The 20,146-nt window shown below is 38.8% G+C and overlaps 1 protein-coding gene across 4 annotated transcripts in view; it reads left to right on the forward strand.

Moving 5' to 3' along the window:
* The window catches only part of POLQ (DNA polymerase theta), a 59,811-nt gene that overhangs the window by 4,448 nt on the left and 35,217 nt on the right, over positions 1 to 20,146 (forward strand). For all 4 annotated transcript variants that reach the window (XM_042031700.1, XM_042031701.1, XM_042031703.1 and 1 more), the window contains exons 3-12: positions 241 to 371; positions 1,744 to 1,900; positions 6,209 to 6,317; positions 8,943 to 9,162; positions 11,046 to 11,190; positions 11,288 to 11,434; positions 12,456 to 12,668; positions 15,887 to 16,029; positions 17,291 to 17,495; positions 18,037 to 18,179. In XM_042031700.1, the coding sequence (XP_041887634.1) occupies positions 241 to 371; positions 1,744 to 1,900; positions 6,209 to 6,317; positions 8,943 to 9,162; positions 11,046 to 11,190; positions 11,288 to 11,434; positions 12,456 to 12,668; positions 15,887 to 16,029; positions 17,291 to 17,495; positions 18,037 to 18,179 (1,613 nt within the window). The remainder of the gene's footprint in view (positions 1 to 240; positions 372 to 1,743; positions 1,901 to 6,208; positions 6,318 to 8,942; positions 9,163 to 11,045; positions 11,191 to 11,287; positions 11,435 to 12,455; positions 12,669 to 15,886; positions 16,030 to 17,290; positions 17,496 to 18,036; positions 18,180 to 20,146) is intronic.

Here is a 20,146-nt window from a genome sequence, read left to right on the forward strand (position 1 = left end):
GAGCAGCACTGAGAAGATGAAGAGCTTAGAAAAGAGGCAGATGATTTTTAGTCTTCTTTGCTCTTTATGGAGTTGACTGCAAGTGTGGTTGTGGGTGAGAGACATGAACTGAAGAGTCCCACCCCAAGTTCTCCAGTAACTGCTTTCTATGCTAGATTTGTGATGCTTGCTCTTTAGATTTATTTTTTAAACTTAAAAAATTAATTTAAACCCCCCCCCCCCCCTTTTTTTTTTCCCAAGCTCCTACCAGTGCTGGAAAGACTCTTGTCGCAGAATTGCTTATTTTGAAGCGAGTCCTGGAGACTCGTAAGAAAGCTCTTCTCATCCTTCCCTTTGTCTCTGTGGCCAAGGAGAAGAAATGTTACCTGCAGGTAAGTAGCATTCATGGAGGGTAAATTTATGGGTAGTAGTTGTTGGGTCACATTTTTTAAACAGAAATGCAAAAGCGTGGATTTGCGGGGGAAAAAATAATTGCTGAGTTTTTTCAAAAAGAAGTAGATAATTTAAAATTTGCTCTAAATTGGAGATTTAAAAAAAAAAGAAACTTTTAGCCAAAAAATTTGTATGGAGTTGATTAAAACATTTTATTTCAGCTTTGACTTTTAAAGGGTTGTTACTTGCATTTATTCACAGATTTTATAATATACAAAATTTAAATGAAGTTTCTAATGAAAAATTGTGTTAGGAAAAGTACAAAGTGTAAATGTTATCTTAAGGATAAAAAGATATTTTAGCTTTCCTTGGGGTATTCCACCACAATTTTGTGCCTTTGATTTCACTTTGACTTCGCTAATTTTTTTTTCTGCCAGAATATGGTTATACCTTGGCTTCTTCACCCCAGCTATTTAAAAAATAAAATTACAGTGGGAACACCTTTAAAAAACATAAATTGTTATTTGAAAGACTTTCATATCAAGCATGGTTGCCATTAGGTAACAACAACTAAAACCAGATCCAAACCTAGCAGGCATTTTGTTGTATTTTCTGCCATTTAAAACAGTTTGGTTGTTCATTAACTGAGATGGTATCTTAACTTCACAAATTGCTAGGAAATCCTACAAACTGTGTGCGAAAGCTACTCTGAAGTGATTGATAATGGAGACATGTTTTTGCTTTAATCTTGTAAAACTGGAGGATTATCAGAGCTCTGTTCTGCTACTCCTGGCATGAGGTTTGGGCATAGCTGCACATAGTTGAACTCAAAGGGTGACCTACCTGTGAGGTCCAAATATTTGTGTCTTTTGTTAATGCTGTGTGGGATGTGTCAAAGCTTTGGCACTGCAGTAGTGAGACCTGGAATAGAAGTTGTTGTTTCTTGGCTTTCAGTGTGAGATGTGTCATCATTGTGTTTGGAGTTCCATGTTTGGCTTTTGCTCAGGATTTCTTGAGAGGGAGGTGTCTTTGTACATAAGCCACTGATATTATAAACTGTTGCACTGTGTGTTCCCTAACATTTTTAATATTAAATCTTTTTATACACAGCAGTGGTTCTCATCTTTTACTCATTTATGTACATTGTCTTGCAACATCTACTCTGTGGCTTCTGCTTTGGAAATAAAAAATGACAGTGGGAAAAAGAAGTGTCAGTAACTGGCTGAGATATGGCTTTAATCTGATTAGATGGCATTTAAAGTACTAGAAATTGTAGATGTAGAGTGCAGGCTTTTATGTGATTCCAGAAGGCATTGGTCAAAATTCAGAGCTGTAACTTTGCCATGGATGTTCTGTATCCTTGGAAAACAGACCCTGTTTCAGGAGGTGGATGTGAGAGTTGAAGGCTACATGGGAAGCATGTCTCCTGCAGGACGTTTCTCTGCTCTGGATGTTGCTGTCTGCACCATTGAGAAAGCCAATGGACTAATCAACAGGCTCATAGAAGAAAACAAAATGGACTCACTGGGTAAAGTACTGAGGCTTGACTATTGTGGGGGTTACGTATTCTGAGTACATGTGAAATCATGGGATACTTTGAATTTTCTCAATTCTGTATATGACAGACATACCATATAGGAATATGCAGCAATTTTCTTCTTCCAGAGAACCTCTGATTTGGATTTAGGAGGACAGCCAGCACTGTTCCATGTAGCTCAGCAGCTGGGTGAGTAGGTAGAAGCTGCAGGCTTTAGTTTGTGTCACGTGAACAGCAAGCTGCATTTAACAATGATTCCTGTAGCTAGGAAGTGTTTTCTAATTAATAAACAATTAATAAATTAATAAGAGAAGGAAAGTTCTGAGATATGTTTGAGTTCAGGAATGTATTATGTTTGTTTGTTTTAGACAGAGATTGTGGAATCTAAGATCTATCTTCATTTAGCTTGAGGAAGAGAAGGAATTACATTCTGTGCTCATCTGGATGCAGATAAGCGGAATGAATACATAGTGCTCCTCTGGGTAGGCATGGTGACTGGGAGGGCTGTGACATTCATTTCTCTCTTGTTTGCTCAAAAACCCTCTGTCCTTGTCACATTGGCTTCTGGGTCACTGTGGCCCCAATGGCCACTAGATAATGAAAGTATTCATAGGTATTGAGGATGAGATAAAACCTGAAGAAGGCCAATGTTTCTGTGTACACTTGAAGAGAGATGTGCTTTCCTAGTCCAGTCAGAAGTTTGTTATTCTCTTTTTTTCTCTGCTCAATAAAGCTATACCCAGTTATGTTTTATACAGTAATCCTTCCCATCTTCACTCTGTCCTGTAACATAGCTGGTTGCTATTTTAAGAATATAAAAATTGCAAAAATAGATGAGGATTGATCTGCTCTGAGACCTCCACCTTTGAAACTGCTGTTCTGTGTGCATCTGGTATCATAATATTCTGCTGCATTGTGTACCAGAAGAGTTTTTTAGAGAGAAAATGGGAAATAAAACCTTGCAGGTTTTTTCAGAGTGTGAGATCACGGGATAACGCATTCACACCTGAATCTGTAGGGTCTGAATCACCATGAATGATTTAGAGACTGCCAGTGGGCTGAAGATGAGTGGGTGACTGTTTTGCAGCATTTTAAGCTCATTCAAATGGAGGCTCCTGCAGTCCAGCTTGATTCTTGAATCTGTATTTTCATTCCTTCATGTGCAAGAAAACCAGTTATTTCAATATATGGCTACTTGGTTTAAGGTTTTTTTGCTTCTTTAAACTAGGGTTAGTTTGATCCTATGTCACCACACTGTACAAGCTGTATTGCCAGCACAAAGGCAGACAGTGGGGTCAGGACAAGCAACTTTATGTTGGCTTGTGTGCATTGGAAGCATACTCAGTATATTAAAATGTATTGCTTAATGATACCATCTTTCAGAAACTAGAGATATACCAAATCCCTCTGGTTGGAACCTCCATTTCATCCCTACATGTTGTTGTGCTTTCTAAGATGAATGTACTTGAGAACAGTCATTGAAGTATAACCAGCCAAGTGACTACAAGATTTGAGTTTGAATATGTGTTCTCAATACCAATACCTCCTTAAAGCATGTTTTTCTTTCACCATTTGAAAACACCTCTGCTGCAAACCTCCATTTTGCTTGTGCCCCAATATATTTGCCATATAACTGAAATAGGGGTAAAAGTGGTTTTTTTTCTTTATATGCATCTTTGACATTAATTTTTAAATTATAGTTTGATTTTAAAAAGTCATCTTTATGTAAGAAATGGACAAGTTTTCTGTTTGGAGATAAATTTTCATAAAAGCTGTAAAATATGGGTATGAACTGAAAATGCCAGTTTAGCTGTCGCCCAAAGCAAGCTTGTCTGAAACTGCAAGATTGTACCTTGTCTTCTAATTAATTCTAAATTTAGACTAGTTTGTAACAAGGGTGTTTTATCTTTAGAGATGAGTTATTGGGAGATGACTGCAATCCTGGCTGGATTCCATCTCAAGTTTGAGCTGTTCCTTTTGTTGATGTCAACCCCATGCTGATAGCTCACGTTGCCTTTGGAAATTGTTGAGAGAAACTAAAATCCTCTGCCTGCCAGAGCTCTCTGTGCTGTATGAAACAGTTAAAAGCAATGTTGTGGTGCTAATTATTATATAACGTGTCAGTTTAGAACATCCAGGTACACAGGAGATGATATTCGTGTTGTTCAGCCTCTTGACACTGATGCTGAAGAAATTTTTAGGAAAATGATTAGAGAAGAATCCACTGCTTTCTCAGTGTATCAGCTGGGAATGGATTTGTAATGTGCTGTTATAATATTTGTTTCTTAATTTAAACTTGAAATTAAAATATTACTATTTAATTATATTTTTAAAAAATCAGTCCTCCCTGCTTGTCATTCAGAACCTTTTCATTTTAAACAGGATGGGGAATTAAAACAACCTAGTTATTCTACAGTAAACATGTCTGGTAGCTCTCAGGTACTTTTTAGTTGTTTTTTTCAGCTGTCTTCTAGGAACATACCTAATTTGCAGACAGAAGTAGTAGACTGAGTCTAGCCTAATTCTCAGTACCTATGTAGTATGATAAAGTTCTGGCCCCACTTGCATTCCTGAACTTGTTGAGCAGAAAATACCACTGCCTGCTGGGGCCTGAAATGCTTGGCTGCAATTCCATTTTAAGATGAGGATAGCTCTGTGAACAGTACTGGTTGCCTGTTGGCTGCTGCTGTGTTACCCCGAGTACTGCCTGCACAGGGGAGAGCACTTGTGCACCAGTGACAGTCAGGTGTCACCAGCCTGCAGAGTGCCAGGGCAGTGCAGCTCCCAGGTTTAGCATCTGTTTGAGTATATGCTACAGCTGAGTAGCAGCAGAGAGTATAAAACAAGTGGCCCTTGTAAAAACCAGCAACACTCCCTGTGCTTTGGCCTGTAGGTACCACTAGTGTGCTGTGCTTCATCTCAGGAAGCAAAATGTGCCACTGCTTGGCACGCAGACTGGAAAGGTGACTTGTGTGGATTTGACTTTGGTAGGTATCTGATTAAACTGTCCTGTCTCACCTCTGGAAGAAGTCAGACAGATTGTTGTATGGGGAAGCAAGAAGAAGCTTTTTCTGGTAGCTGAATAAATATGTATTTGATGACCAACGAATTGCCATTTTTTACAAGCAAGCACAGAATAGAGGAAGTACAGGAAGACAGAGGAGCTGGATGGGTGGGAGTCTGTAAAAGAGGCTGATGAAGCAGTGCAGCACTCTTTTCTAACTTAAGTGGCTTGAAAGAGAAGGAGGGAGAAAACAGACGGAGAGAGAAGGAACATATGTAGGAAGGAGAGAAAAAAAGAGAAGGAAAAATAGCATTGAAACAGATAATATAAGGTCACATTTGCCCTTAAGCTCCTGCTATTTTAGCCATACCAGGAAGATATTACATAGCTGCACCAAAGAGGAAAAAAATTCCACAGCAGCAGAGCTAATGAAGCGTGGTGTCCTCTGTGCCCTGCTTTTTTTGTTTAACCTTCCTTTATCCTACTCCATATCCCTGGGACCCTGTCAGCTGGCTAGAAAGGGTATATACTGCTGCTGGGATGTGTGCAGGAGGTGCACTGGGTACCTGAGTTGTAGTGGCTCTATGTTTTCTCCTTGGGGAAGACCCTAGTCTGGTCTGTTGTCTCCAGCTGCTGATATTCAGAAGCCGTTTTAGACATTATTCTTTTAGATATTTCTCCACACCTTAAAAATTTGATGGAGGTGGTAAGTAGATTAAAAAGTCATTTTCAGGAGGTCACATAAGGATTTTTTTTCATTAGAAAGCCAAAGCTAAATAGCAGCTTTCAGGTTTGGTTAATGAAGAACAATATAATAGGAAGCAGACTCTGCCAGTATAATTACATCTGCCCTTGTTTTATTTCTGACATTACTGTATTAGTAAAAAATGATGTTTTAACTAAGACAGTTATGTCAACAAAGCTTTTGACTAGCTCATTTGGGTGCTGGAATTTTCCTTTCCAGTTACTCTGAAGCCTGGGGGTTTTTACTTGCCAAGAGGTTCCAGTATAGATGCAATACTGTTTTGTGGAGTGGCTAGACTAACAACTCAACCTATTTATTTTTATCTTTTAAAAGCTGATTGTGTGTGTGGTTGTGGTGGGTGTGAAACGTCATGACATTGGTCATGATCTTTCTCTCTCAGTGGCAGAATGAAGCCATACTGGTGTTGGTAAGCACAGCTGGATTTGTGAATATAAATTTCAGTTCATCATGTGGAATGTGAAAGGATCGAGGCTATTTGTTCTTAGTTTGGAGGTTTGTGAAATGTGACCTGAGTACTTTTCTTTATCAGGAGTGGTGGTTGTGGATGAGTTGCACATGCTGGGAGACTCTCATCGAGGATATCTGCTGGAACTCCTCCTGACCAAAGTGAGATATGTTACAGAGAAGGTAGCAAAGCGGTGAGTAGACTGAGATGTTTGTCTTTTAATGCTAAATAATTGATGACTCTAAATATTTTGTTCTCTGGGTGATTGGAAATTTGGGTTAGCTCCAAGGTTTTTATGAGAGTGATGACCTAGACTATTTTTTTTATTAAGATCTTACCATACCACTTTTCAGGGGCATGCCATTGTAGATAAACCCTCTTTTCCTCATGGTTTTCAATTTGTGTACTACCATGGGATTTATTCTCTCAGGAAAAGAAATAAGGCTGGTGCTTTCATTTACTTATTTAGCCTGGTTTTTTTTCAACATTGGATTTTTTAAAAACAGTTTTGCTAGCAGGTTTGCCCTGCTTAATTTTTTAGCGTTTCGGGGAATGGTGTGATTATTCTACTGGAATGCTCTGGTGTTGTGGAAGAGTGGGCGTGCTTTTAACTTGTGCATGGTGAATTGATCAGAAGGCTTAGAGGATATGCCAATAGTCTGCTTAGTTAGCACTGCTCAGGGTGAGCTCTGCTTTTGCTTATAACATGTGATAGCCTAGTGGTTGCATGTTTTCTTGCCTTTAGCACAATTGGTTGGACACTGGGGAATAGATTAGATGTTTGAGAAGAATTCTAGAGGCTTTTAAGAATTCAGTATCTAGATTCTCAGCACCAAACTGTCCAGCAGCTTCATAGTGCCCAAACAAAGAAAAAAGGAAATGGAGGAGGTGGTGTATTCTTCTTAATCTTTATTTATGGTGCTGAGAGAAGAATCACAATCAACTGTTTCCTTAGCAGAAGAAGTCAGATTTTGCCAGTTTTCTCTGCTGCTTCTTGTCTTGTGAGTTGTACCGGTGCTGGGCTAAGCAGAAACCATCTGTTTAGTTCTGGGGGAACTGCCATTTCTACACTGTCTCTCCACTGGACATTTCATCCAGTGTTTCCCATCATGATTTCCAGGATCTAGCAGTGTTCTGGGTCAAATCACATCTGACTTCTCATATTCTCCCCATAAATCCTGGAAGCCAGTACGCTTTGGAGCAGTGTGGATGACTTTGCCACTCCTTTTTTCTTGGTTTAGCATATAGCTGCAGCACAGGTGCAGGCCCACCCTCTGCTTTACTCCCTTGCATTGAAGAAGCAGGAAGGAGAAAACACTTGCCAGGGGAAAAAGGTACAGGTGCATCCAGGAATGTTCCTGGGAAGACACAATGTTCCAGCCTTCACCATGCAGGCATGCCAGGGCCCTGATTCTCTACCTCTCTGTCAGGGTCAAGGGGACAGTGGTACCCTGTACCACTTACTGACATGAAGGAATTGGCTGCTGTTTTTGTTTTGGAATCCACTTGAGATTCCTTGAGCTGAAGACCACATTTTCTCTCAAATGTTCTTCTGTGTTTTGGTTTTTTTTCCTCTTGTTATTTAATGAGCTTATATAAAGTCTTTAAACACTGTCCAGTCTGGCCAGTTATCAGAATGATCAGTGCCTGTCCCACTGAAGTACAAGCTGTGTCTTCACACCAAGAGGATGTTCTCAGATGGCCATTGCCTGTGTGGGTGTCCATGCTTCTCCACAAGGCTTTTCTAGACTCAGCCAAAATTCTGCAGCAGATTTTTCTCTTCCCCAGTCAAATACTGTGTTGTGGAGCTGGAACTTTTTTAATCCTTGGAGGTCAAAAGTTGATTTAGGGAGGAAAAGGTCCAAAGTTCCTGTAGAGGCAAAAATCTGTGACCTTGATGGTGAAGCTGTATTAGCAAATGGTTAAAGAGGTTGGATAACAGAGAGTCTGCCTCTCCCCATCTTCCTTATTTCTGTCTCATCAGTGACTGGCCTTTTATACTATAGCTTCTGGGTAATCTTGTTTTCCCTGTCTTGTCTTTGCCAGGATTACCAGGGTGTTCTAAGAAGATTCAGGTTATTTCTGAGCTGACATTGATTTATCAGACCTTTTTATTTTTAAAAGTCTCAATTTGTGGCTCAGCACAATGCAAATGAGTAGTTTTCAAACACAAGCTTAGAAGCATAAAAAGCCCCCTATTACGTGGCTGTAAAAGCCTGAATTAAAATCTACATTTGGGTATCTAAATTAACAGTTTGTGTTTTCAGGTTTTTAGGAGTCCATTATTTCTCACTGCCTTTAGTGGAAGCTGCTATTCATCACACTACTTGCTTCTTTGCTGTACTTAGGGCTTTGGTTCCCAGATCTTGGAAGACATTAGTCTAGTATTATTTGTCCTGAAATGGAAACAAATAGAAGTGTTTTAATTGAGGCATTTAAGCTTAGAAAGATTGCAGTGGAGACTGAGCCATTCTTTATTTCCATGTTTGTGTTAGTGGCAAGGAACTGGTTGATCTATGTATTTGTTTTCAGTCTCTCCAAATATGCAGTCAATTTATAGCTGTAGGCATCCTAAAGAAGGTTAAGGTTTAGATTCAAATTGATTAAAAATAGAATTATCTTGTTATCAATGCGTAACCTGACATAGTGTTTGCTAAGAGTAGAGTATGGGCTTCTTTCTTTCTCAAGAAGTTGAAAAAATTAGCTTTGCACTTGAGAGGCTGGAAGGAAGTAGATTGAGCTAGTTCTTCTGAATTCTGTTTTCCAGAACAGTAGCCTGTGTTGTCACTAACTTTCATTTTCTTTTAACCACTTCCAGACACACGAAGAGCACCAGTCCTGGTTTTGGTGGGATACAAATAGTAGGCATGAGTGCTACCCTCCCTAACTTGGGGCTCCTGGCCTCATGGTTAGATGCAGAGCTGTACTGTACAGATTTCCGCCCTGTGCCCCTCAAGGAGTGGGTGAAAATTGGCAGCAACATATATGACTCCTCCATGAATTTAGTGCGAGAATTCCAGCCCAAGCTGCAACTGAAGGTAACAAAACTCTGAGCAGTGGCTTTGGGATAACACCTTTCGTAGTGCTAAAGTTAAAAACACAGCTTCTGGTATGGTTTTTATTTATTTTTAAATAGATGACATTCCCAGTGTCATTGTTTACTTCATAGATTCATGCTCAAACTGAGAACAAAATCGGTATTTTTGTCTTCTACTGACTTAAACAAAAAACCCCCAAAATATACACACTCATGAAGGTCTTGAAGATTCTTGAATCTGACTTCAAGACAAAGTTGGCTTTGCAGTTATGTTGTTTCAGAGCATTTAACAGGTATAAAGAGTTTGATTCTCTCCTTACCCACCACTCTATCTTGCCTGGGAATCTACTTCACTTTCATAAATGCAGGTAAGTATTTCCTGCTTAGGCCAAGGAATTTGCATTCAGAACTGGGAGGAAGTATTTGTATTAAAATCTGGTATCCAACCTGCTTATGTTAAACTGCTAAATGATCTAGTTTTGACGGTGATTAGAAGGCAGATGCCCATCCTGATTCTTCTGAATCTGTTTTCAGTATTTAGTCCTTTTGCAGGATTTGAAAAGGATATGGAAAGGATATGGAAAGTTAGGAATAATACACTGCAATGATTTTGAAGAACAAAATGGGTACAAATGGGAAATTTGGGCTCCCTATTTGTAGGGTCCTTTTCTGTGGAGTCTTTGAAGGGTGAATTCTTTCTCCAGTCCTTTCAACTGCTCTGTGTAATACTAGTATAGCAGTTGGACAATATGGAAGGAATGCCAGCATTATTTTGGAACGTTTTGCACTCGGTTCTTGCTGTGCACATTCTCTTGTCAGTAGCATGGTGGCAGAGCAAAGAAAAAGTATCCTAGAAACAGAAGGAAATGTTTTTCACTAGAGCATTTGGAAGCTAGCTTTTATGTGGTCATATTGAGAAGGTGATGTTGCGTTTGGATATTTTTTGAGATAGTTGCTTTGGATGGTTACTAAATTAAGTAAGAGAAAGAACTAAACTAGGCTTATGACTCAAGGGAGTCTAAGGGAGTTGGCTTATAAAACTGGGTGATCTTGGGATTGAAATCTATCACTGGACCTTCAGACTTCCTTTATTGGCCTCAGACTGGACCAATAAAAGGGAACTTGATGACCTCACCATCTTGGCTGAATTTAGCAGAATTCCTGTGGAGAAGTTCCTGCCATTGCTCCCCTGTTTTCATTTGAATTTTAGTGCTTTTTATTTCTTGCTGTACACCTACATTTTTCTCTTCCTCCTTTGGCCTGCTTGCTACAAGAGAATCTGGCATAGCCAAGCAAAACAGATCAGTTGCACGGACTCTCTTAGGATCTTAAAACCAAAAAAGCAAGCTGCAAACAGCAGGGTTCTGCATGAACATCTATATAAGTATCCCTAAAAGCCTTCTACTGTGCTCTGAGTACCTGTGGTCTTTGGTCAGCAGTTCTTGCTGAGTGCATCTTATTGGGGATGCTTGGACTGCTGCTTCTCATGCTTTTAGTTCAGACATCCGAGGTAACAAATCTTCCCTAGTAACTGTAGAGGGGTTTTTCTTCAGGGCTCTTCCTAGTTCTTCCCCACTGCTGTTAGCCATGATGTGGAGGTTGCAGTGATTTATTTGTGCACTGTGTGGCCTTCATTCAGAAAAAGATTTATGGAAGCAAGATGTAGAACATTACATGTATTCATGGGTAAGGTCTAGAGCTGTCCTCAACAATGTGATCATACTGGTGCTTGGACTTCATAAAGCAAGACAGAAACTAAGGTAACAGTGCTCCCTGTTCTTTGTTTGCTTCTTTTTCTGACTTGAAGTAGAAGATTCCTACTGGGATACAGAAGAAGGACAGCATTTACAAACCCCATTATATTAATATTTTATCTCAATTCAGGGAGACGAAGACCATATTGTGAGCCTGTGTTATGAGACTGTTTGTGGTGGCCATTCAGTCCTGCTTTTCTGTCCATCCAAGAACTGGTGTGAGAAGCTGGCAGACATCATTGCCAGGGAGTTCTACAGTTTGCAACAAGCTGAGAGTAAGAGAAAAGTAGTTAATAGAAGACTACAGTATGCACAGTGCCTTTAATGAAAATTAATTTTAGTGTGAATTATAAAAATACTTTCTCTCTCAAGGTTCTGCAAAAAACTCAGCCCTTGCCCCAGTTGTTGTGGACAGAGAAGGGATTGATGAGGTTCTGGATCAGTTAAAGCGTTCAATCTCAGGCCTGGATTCTGTGCTCCAGCGTACTTTGCCATGGGGAGTGGCATTTCATCATGCAGGTATTCCTGAATATCTTGGTCTTGAATTCAATAATGGTTGAGTCATATGGGTTCTTTTTACTGCAGCTATCAGCAATTTACTGGTTGCTTTTTTAAGCCTTTTGTAGCTCATGCCTAAATAAGCTTTGAGAATCCCACAGGTAGAGGTAAACTTGAAATTGTTTTTTTGTGGCCGAAGACTTTAATTTACAAATTGTTTTGCTAAATCTTCTCTCTGTTGTGTTGGATAACAGCAGCTTTTAGAATACAACTTAACTGGGGGTTTTTTTGTGAATTGCCTGAAAAATTAATTGATTTGCAGCTCAAGCATTTTCAAGTTGTTCCTAAAGCTGCCAGAGTATTTCAGAGCAATTTTCCTTAGCTTAATACTGAAATAAATGAGTAAATAGAGGAATTGTAACAATGAAAATAAAAATTAAAAGAGCATGTGTTGTGAACACTTCTGCTTAGATTTTTTCTTTCTTCTTAGGTAGGTAATAGTGTATGTCACCTGTTGATTCATTGAGGGAAAGGACTGCCTCGGAGAGACGACAGTAGCTATGGCATTGATCATGTAGGAGGAATAATTCCAAATGCTTATAGAATCTGTATTTCTTTCTCAAGAATAAAATTGTCCTGAAGCCCTGAAGGAAATGTAGAAAGATACATACTAGACCTGTAATGGGAATAATGAAGAAAGAGTCCAGGGTTAGGATAGCAGATGAGTAAATCCTAGTTCCCTACTGTTTTCTCATTTTTATTTTATTTCTTTATGTATTTACTTGCTGAGCTTGTAGATAAGCAGTAAGGAGTTCATCTTGCTACGCTGTGTACAAGCAACTTAGAAAAACTAGTTTATTACTGTCAATTGAATAACAGAAATTTAATGGTGAAATTTTGCTTCACTTACGGGTCAGAAAAAGTTGACGGAGGTAGTGCTGCAAGTCTAGTTCCTAACACTGAATGGGGAATGTTCACTAAGTTCGTTTGTTCAAATGCAGTCTCAGCATCACAAGGCTCACTAAAAGCCACGTGTCCTCAGGTCTGACTTTTGATGAGCGGGACATCATTGAGGGAGCCTTTCGGCAGGGCCTGATCCGAGTCCTGGCAGCGACCTCCACGCTCTCATCGGGAGTGAACCTGCCCGCGCGCCGCGTCATTATCCGGACACCCACCTTCGGTGGCAGACTGCTGGACATCCTCACCTACAAGCAGATGGCTGGAAGGGCTGGCAGGAAAGGGGTAGACACAGAGGGTAAGCAGAGTCTTTATTAACATTCTGTAAGAGCGGTGTTAACCTGATTAAATCCAGGACAGTACTTCGCAATTACTGACTAATCATGATGAATTCCTTTGGTATTCTGTATGATTAGGTTAATCAAGATGAATTTGTTTGGTATTAATTTGTTTGGTATTAATGGAGTAAAAGTTGTAATTCCCGGGGGATTGCTTTCACTACCTGAGACTGACTTCGGTATTTACATGTCAGTTACTTCAGGAACAGGCTATTTTCTCCTTTGAATTCTTGTTAGCTTCTAAGGCTGTGTTGTTCATTTGCCTTAATTCTGTGATCCATGGGCAGTTGACTAAAGTGTTTACAGTTTCAGTGAGAAAATTTGCAGTAAACTCTCCCTGGACAAGCCTAAAAATGTAAAAAATGTGTTTAAAGTCTGCAATCCTAATTTGACAAACTTCTGTTGTTGGAAGTTGTGATTTAGCTTTATTAAACTTCTGCCAAACTTAACCATCAATTTTATGCATCCTGAAAGTAGTAATGAGACAGAGACAGGGAAATAGGAGCAGTAGTTCACAGATAATATGGCACCTTCTTGCATACAGTGGCACTGACTGATGTTCAACAAAGTAATCTTGCCTGTTACTTGAATTTGCAATGGCAATTTATCTTTGTGGATGATGTTTGCAAAAAGCCACATTATACAAGTATAAACACAGTAGAAAATAAGAAGTTCAACAGATGCAGGAAGTGGGTTTGCCCTCTTGATTGTTTGATTGGTGCTTGCTGGAGCCCTATGTAAGCAGACTGTTCTTACATTTAGCTTTCTATTTTTGCCTGAGTAGCATAGCAACAGAGCATTTTGCGACCTATATCTCTGTGAGCTCTCCCTATGTGTTCAAGAAAAGGGCAGCTGCGTGCTGGATTTTGAAATTTTCCAGACTTTGTCATTTGACTGTAGCTGGCAGGTGTAAAATTACATTATTCCTTGAAGTTTCTTCTTTTTCTCCTTCAAGTTACAATAATTAGTACCCTTTTTGACAGTTCTGCTGTGACTGTGTTGTGCACAGTAAGCAGTTGATTTTATGCTGATGAGCTTCATGAATGTACCGTTTCTTTCCACTTCATGGAGTCTTTTGGATGAGAACATAAAGCTATGTTGCCAGCTGCTACTCTTTCACAGAGTAGGGAGACTGGAGGACAGCAACTTCAGCTGGAAAAAATGCTTTATGTGGATATGAAATTTAGCTGACAGACAGAAGATAAATGCTGTCGGGTTGAATTCCTTCTCCTCTCCCAATATTGTAGTTTTGTATTGTCTTACATTTTGATTTCTTAATTTCTTTTCCTTGATTTGACAGAAATTTTAAAATATCATTTTAGAGAGTGAAATTTGTTTATTTTTGCATTTGTCAAAACTGCCGTTTTCCCAAGGAGGTATAGGTAAAGCTAAACAAAACCTAGAATTTAATAGGGCCTTTGTTGGTTTTAATGGAGTTTTATGCCTAGATATCCAGAGTCTTCTGGTGTTTGTCTGGTCTGATGTTAACCTAGACTTCCCCTAGCATCTGAAATGTTCAATAATGGATATTGGAACTGCTCAGTTCCTTTTTTTTTAATTTACTGTTTACTAGATTGCAGTTATTATCTTTAAATTCTCAGTGGCACCTTGGGAAAGCAGATCGCACAAGTCTTGTAAAACTGTCAGATAATGTAGAGCTAAGTGGATACCCATCTTCAGTTAGATTTTCTTTTAGATAGATCATTCTGAAGGAGTCAAAGGGAAGTTTTCAGAGGAAATTGTAGGTCACATCAGAACCCAAATACAAAATGAATATATGTTCTTTATTGCTAAAGTAAAAATGAGCTTTTCTTTCACAAAACAATACTTTGCAGGCAGTTTATCTTGCGTACTCCCCAGTTCTGTCCAAAGTACATGGTCAACAGATATCAAAATTTTCACCTGGCAGGATAAAAAAAATCCAAGACACATCCTCTGAGCATCATTTCATCCTGTAGTTAATTTAAGTAACTGTGTTTAAGCTGTATTTTGGTACTTGCCTATACTGCATTTATTTATTCTGTTCATTACATTTAAGTGCAGTTGTGTTTTCATTACCTCTGGATTTGCTAATTACTGTAGCATTTCCACAGCTACAGTTCTATCATAAGTTATCAATCCTAGGATCTTACTAAGATACCCACTACCAGAATTACCTTGTGTTCAGACTAAGTGCATTTAAATCTTAACAAGTTATCATAAATCTATCATGATATTTACTGGACAGCTAATCTAAAACTAATGCTCTCTTCTTAGTCAAAGGCAAATGTGCCCTACCCATAATTCATTTATCCTATGCCAATTGGCAAAGCTTGCAACCAGCTAAGGTCTTCCAGTGATCTAGTTTCTCTCTAATAGCTTTGTGAAAAAATATCCTTTATGTCACTACTGCATTTTCCACAGCTAAGCTGTACTATGGTCTCATTAAGGAATTTACCCATTATTTTCATTTTTCTTTCATGGCTCTGGGATGTTTTTTGTCTCCCACAGAGTTTCAGTAGTTAGAGATTAACTTAAGGATGTTGGACAGAGAACTTTAAGGTAGGATACATTTAGATGTACTTTCAGGGGAAACCACGCAGGATACTTATGTGTATGTGTGTATATATGCATATATGAAAGTTCAGAGGATGCATAGTTATTTATATTAGTAATTTTGGATTTCTGAATTAGTTATTTCTGGAGTGAAAGCTGGTTGACTTAATATAAACTGTCAAAATGCTGTGCAGCTTTTATGTTTTCTTCTTTTGAGAATTTTTTCAGTTTATTAATGTAATGAAGAAGTAAAATTGATGCCGCTTTATATTGTAGTTCCAGTCAGCTCCAGAACAAGAAGCAAGAGTGGTTCAGTAGCAAAGCAAATGCACAGAGAGGCTGTGGAATCTCCTTAGCTGACTTGGCAAGACTGACTAGCCTAATGTAACTCTGAAGCTTGCTCTGCCTTCAGTTCTGATGCACTATGCATCTGTGGAGTTCTTACATAGCAATTCATATGCATTGTTCAAGGTTGCACATTTTTTTCTATTCTTTTGTTACTCAGCTTTTTTTGAAAATACTTACAGTTTTCCATTCCAACAATATGTCCTTGATGAACTGTGTGCAGCTATTAGAGTGCTAAGATGCAGTACTAAGGTCATTGTTTCTGTATTTGTTTTGTTTTTCTTTTCTTCTCCAACAGGCGAGAGCATTTTAGTCTGCAAGCCCTCAGAAAGATCAAAAGGTGCTGCTCTGCTTCAGGGATCTCTCAAGCCTGTTTGCAGCTGTTTGCTTAGAAGAGAAGGGGAAGGTGTTGCTTCTAGCATGAAAAGAGCAATACTTGAGGTAGGGGACACTCAGAGAGGGATGAGAACTGTGCTTGCACCCTTGTAGGATGATTTCTTCTGTGACACCACCAAATGTTTGCTGTGCGCTTCTTTTTCATGTGTTTCCTCAGTCATCTTTGGGTCTGCCAGCTTGCTTCAGTATTCAGCATTTTGTCTGGGATGTTTCTCTGCTTGATGCAGATTGGGATGTGAGCACACTCAAAGAAACTTTGCTTTTGCATTTAGATGCAGTCAAGAAGCAGGCAGAAGTAAGTGTAATTCTTAAACTTTAGGTGTGACCTGACATTCCTAGCTGGAGAATGCTTGTAAATTACTGATCCTAGAGGCTTTGTAGGCTGAACTGTGCCATAATGACATTTGTGGAACCTTGTAGGGCCTCTTATTTACCCCCTCAACTTACCTACCTCTTTTGTACAGGAATGACTGAAATTTTGTGAATACACTTTTGGCAAGCAAACAGGGATGGTACCCAATTTGCTCCCTCCTCTGTAGGGTTCCTGTAGGAGTAAAAAAGGGCCAAAAGGATTTTATTCCACATAGGTGAGCTTATGGCCTTTTCCAAAGCTGCATTTGGGCTTGAACTTAGATTAGATGCAGGACTCTTTAAATAGAATTTGCTTGCTATACTTTCACTGTCTTTTGAAAACTTTTGTGATACTTAGAACTTGGTTGTGCTTCCATAGATTTTGAATTTTTAGCAGACCAGTGGAATTTCTAAATATATTTTTCTACATAAGAGCTGTCTATCTAAAAGAAGGGGTTCCTCCAAAGCAAAACCAAAATCCAAGGTGGAAAAAACCACTCTCAATCAGGAAAACAACAATGGGGTATATTCGTATTTCTTAAGAGAAACCTTCAGTATGCTGAATAGCCTTACAAGAACTCCACCTTCATGGTTTGCTTTTTATATTCAAAAAATTGCAGTTTGTGTTCTAACATATTTTAATATTTCACAGTGTTGGCTAAGAAATATTCATGGGACTAGTCTCAAATTTAAATTGGTGCTATGAGTATGTTCACTTTCAATATAAAATTTTGTAAATCATTCTTTCCTGTTGTTTAGTCCTCTTGCTTCTACCCAAGATGATTTCTTGCCAAGGAAAGTCTTGAAAAGTTGGCTGTTGCTTTGCCTCATATTCCCCTCTCTGGGAAAATGGTTCTTGAAAACTGAGATGATGGATCACTCTCTTTGATTCTCTGATCTCATGCTCCATCCTACTGCATCTCTGGCAATATGAACAGCCAGTTTTCTTCAACAGATCATCGTGGGGGGAGTAGCCAACACTCCAGAGGATGTGCAGACCTATGCCTCTTGCACTCTGCTTGCATCCAGCTTGAAAGAAAGCAAGTGGGAAAATGGGAAAGGGCAAGACAAAGCACAGGCTGGACCTATCGAGGCTTGTGTGGCATGGTTGCTGGAAAATGAATTCATTCAAGTTGTGGACTCTGGCAGTGATGTGAAAGGTAAAGTTGGTGTTCCTCCAGTTAGTTTTGATTCGCTAAGTTTTCTGCAACTGAGTAGATGTTCAATGTAAATGAATAGTAAGGACTTATGCATTTTTTTTTATTTTAGAGAATTGCATATGAAGAATTTTCTAGCTTTCTGGAAGGTATCTTTACACCTGCTTTAATGTGTTTTGCATGCACGTGTTCTTGGAAGGCACATCAGCTGCCCATCGCCTCTAAGACTGATGTGTCCTAGTCTACAAATTCCCAAAATATTTTTAAACGAAGCAAACTTGAACTACAGGATTGATGCCTGTTAACTGCAGACTATGAATTTTGTCTTTCTAAAGAAGAGAAAAAGGCTAGTTTAGATATAGGCAAGGCTAAACCTGTTATTGTTTCCATTCTTCTGTCTTTAGAATGGGGACATACACTGTTTCTTATTGAAAAAGCAGTTGTGAAAAGTTAGAAATCTCTCAAATGCAGCACAGCCTGAAAATGATTATAAACTTGCACTTAAGCCTTTCTCTATGTAATATGTATTTTTTTTTTTTAACAGCAAAGGTTTATCATCCAACACATCTTGGCTCAGCTACTCTTTCCTCTTCTCTTTCACCAACTGAAGCCATGGAAATCTTTGCTGACCTGCAGCGAGCTATGAAAAGCTTTGTTCTGGAGAATGATCTGCATATTGTCTATTTGGTAGGTTTCTTATTCTGCGTCTTGTATTTTCTACTGCCAAAACTAAGGGGAGACAGCACAATGCAGAGTTCTTGAAGGCTCCTTGAACATAGGTTTAGGTTTTTCTGTGTTTTGCTTAGCTTATCCTTCATGAAGAAAAGTTTCTAAATTGAATGTGCCTCAGAATTAGTGTGTTACCTTAGTGTCTATTGTGTAGGCAGGTGCTGCATGCCGTTTAAGCCCATTGTTGTCACTCTTGACTTCCTAAGATTTCAGAACTTCCTAAGTTTTGAACATAACATAATGGTAATTTTCCTGAGACACTTGAGGTTGATGAAACAAATTAATTTTTGTATGTGTGTTTGGGATCAGCAGGCTTAATTTCATATTACTCTTGGAGGCCCAGAAAAGTGTTGGGCATTTAGTGTCCATTTTGCTTCCAAAAAGCCTCAGAGCGCCACACTACTTTCTTTCTATGGGTGGGCCTTTGTTTGGTTCAGTTACCATGAAGTTCATCCCTGATTCAGTTTACTTGCCTGGTGATGCTGCTAAAGGAAGGAGTGTGATAAATCTTATGAGGGAAAAGTGTCCTGGAGTGTGTCAAGATTTATGAGCACATACACTTGAAAAGCTAAGCACTGCTATTTAAGACCTTTGGAGAGGAAGCCATGAACCTGTGAAGATTAGTGAGGAAACCAGATGGAGTTGCACTGAACAACTTGGGATTCATGGCTGCCAGAGGCCCATCATGCAATCATCATCCGAAATCTGACAGTCAACTTTAGCCTTCTCTAAGTGTAAAGTGTATTCGCTTTACCAGGATGATAAATCAAAGGCAAAATTTGGGAATCTTGTCTGAAAAGAAAGTTCACTTCAAGAGTAATGTGCTTGCAATTACAAAGCTTGTTGAGCTGTGGGACAAGGGGAGGCAAGAGACTGAGGGTACCTGTCTCTGCTTGCTGTCTTCATTAACCCAGTTATGGGCTAGCACTGATAGATTTTTTTGGATCTACTACTGTCCCATATGTACCCATATCTCTCTTTTCGAGGACCACATTATATTTGTTCTACTTCTGCTAGGTAAAATGAACTTCTTTGTGTTATGCACCGGCAGTTTTTTTCCCTGTTTGCATCTCTCAAACAGAAAAAAAAAAAAGGATTAAATTTGTTCCTGTTCTGGGGTAGAGGCAGTGATGGCATTATGTTTTTTATGCTGTACTTTTTAATTGCAGCAGCTTGTCTAAGGTTATTTTAAATCATACACTGTTGAACAAAATGTTCTTGAGATTCTCTTCTGTTAAGCTACTCTAAAACACTTTCTTGCAAGTCTGTTCATTTTCAAGGCCAAAGGTTTATTTCATTTTGTTGCTTTTTTAGTTTTTTTAAGTATTGTTCTTCATGTGTTCCTTATGGCCTACAAGGAGTTTATCTGCTATAATGCTTTTTAATTCTTTTAAGCTTGAATCTTTTACTTGTACAAATATGAGCCCTCGTATTTTAGGGAAGTTGATTATAACAAGTAAGCATTTGCTAGATTAGGAAAATAGTTTTCTTTAAAGAAAAAAATCTAAACCACAACAAAGGCCCAATAAACAACAAAAGACAAACACCCATCTTAATAACTCTTGTTCTTCTCAGCAGATGAAGAGGCATGGATGATTTACAACCACATAGGCATCTGGTATTCTGTGCCATTTAACATGTGTGCCTAACAACTCTTAGGTCTTTCAAAATAATTAATCTTGTTTTATATTGATAAAGATATGAAGACGTTTTGTCTCCTCATAGAGAAACTAACTCTGTGCTGACTAAGCAGTAACAGAATTGTTTTTCTGTCTAAAAAACATTTTAAAGAAAAAAAAGCTCTGGATGGCTTTTTGTTACTGTTAATAAAAGCTGAGATTTTTTTGTAGGTAAATTAAAGCTTCAGCAAGTTTTGGCAAAATCTGTGTCCTTCCTGCTTTATCAGATGCTGTGGCAGCGGTTAG

The sequence above is a fragment of the Corvus kubaryi genome, unplaced genomic scaffold, assembly GCF_017639235.1.
Source record: "Corvus kubaryi isolate FWS band 111438036 unplaced genomic scaffold, C.kubaryi_AGA036_p1.0 37341, whole genome shotgun sequence".
Classification (NCBI taxonomy): Eukaryota; Metazoa; Chordata; class Aves; order Passeriformes; family Corvidae; genus Corvus; species Corvus kubaryi.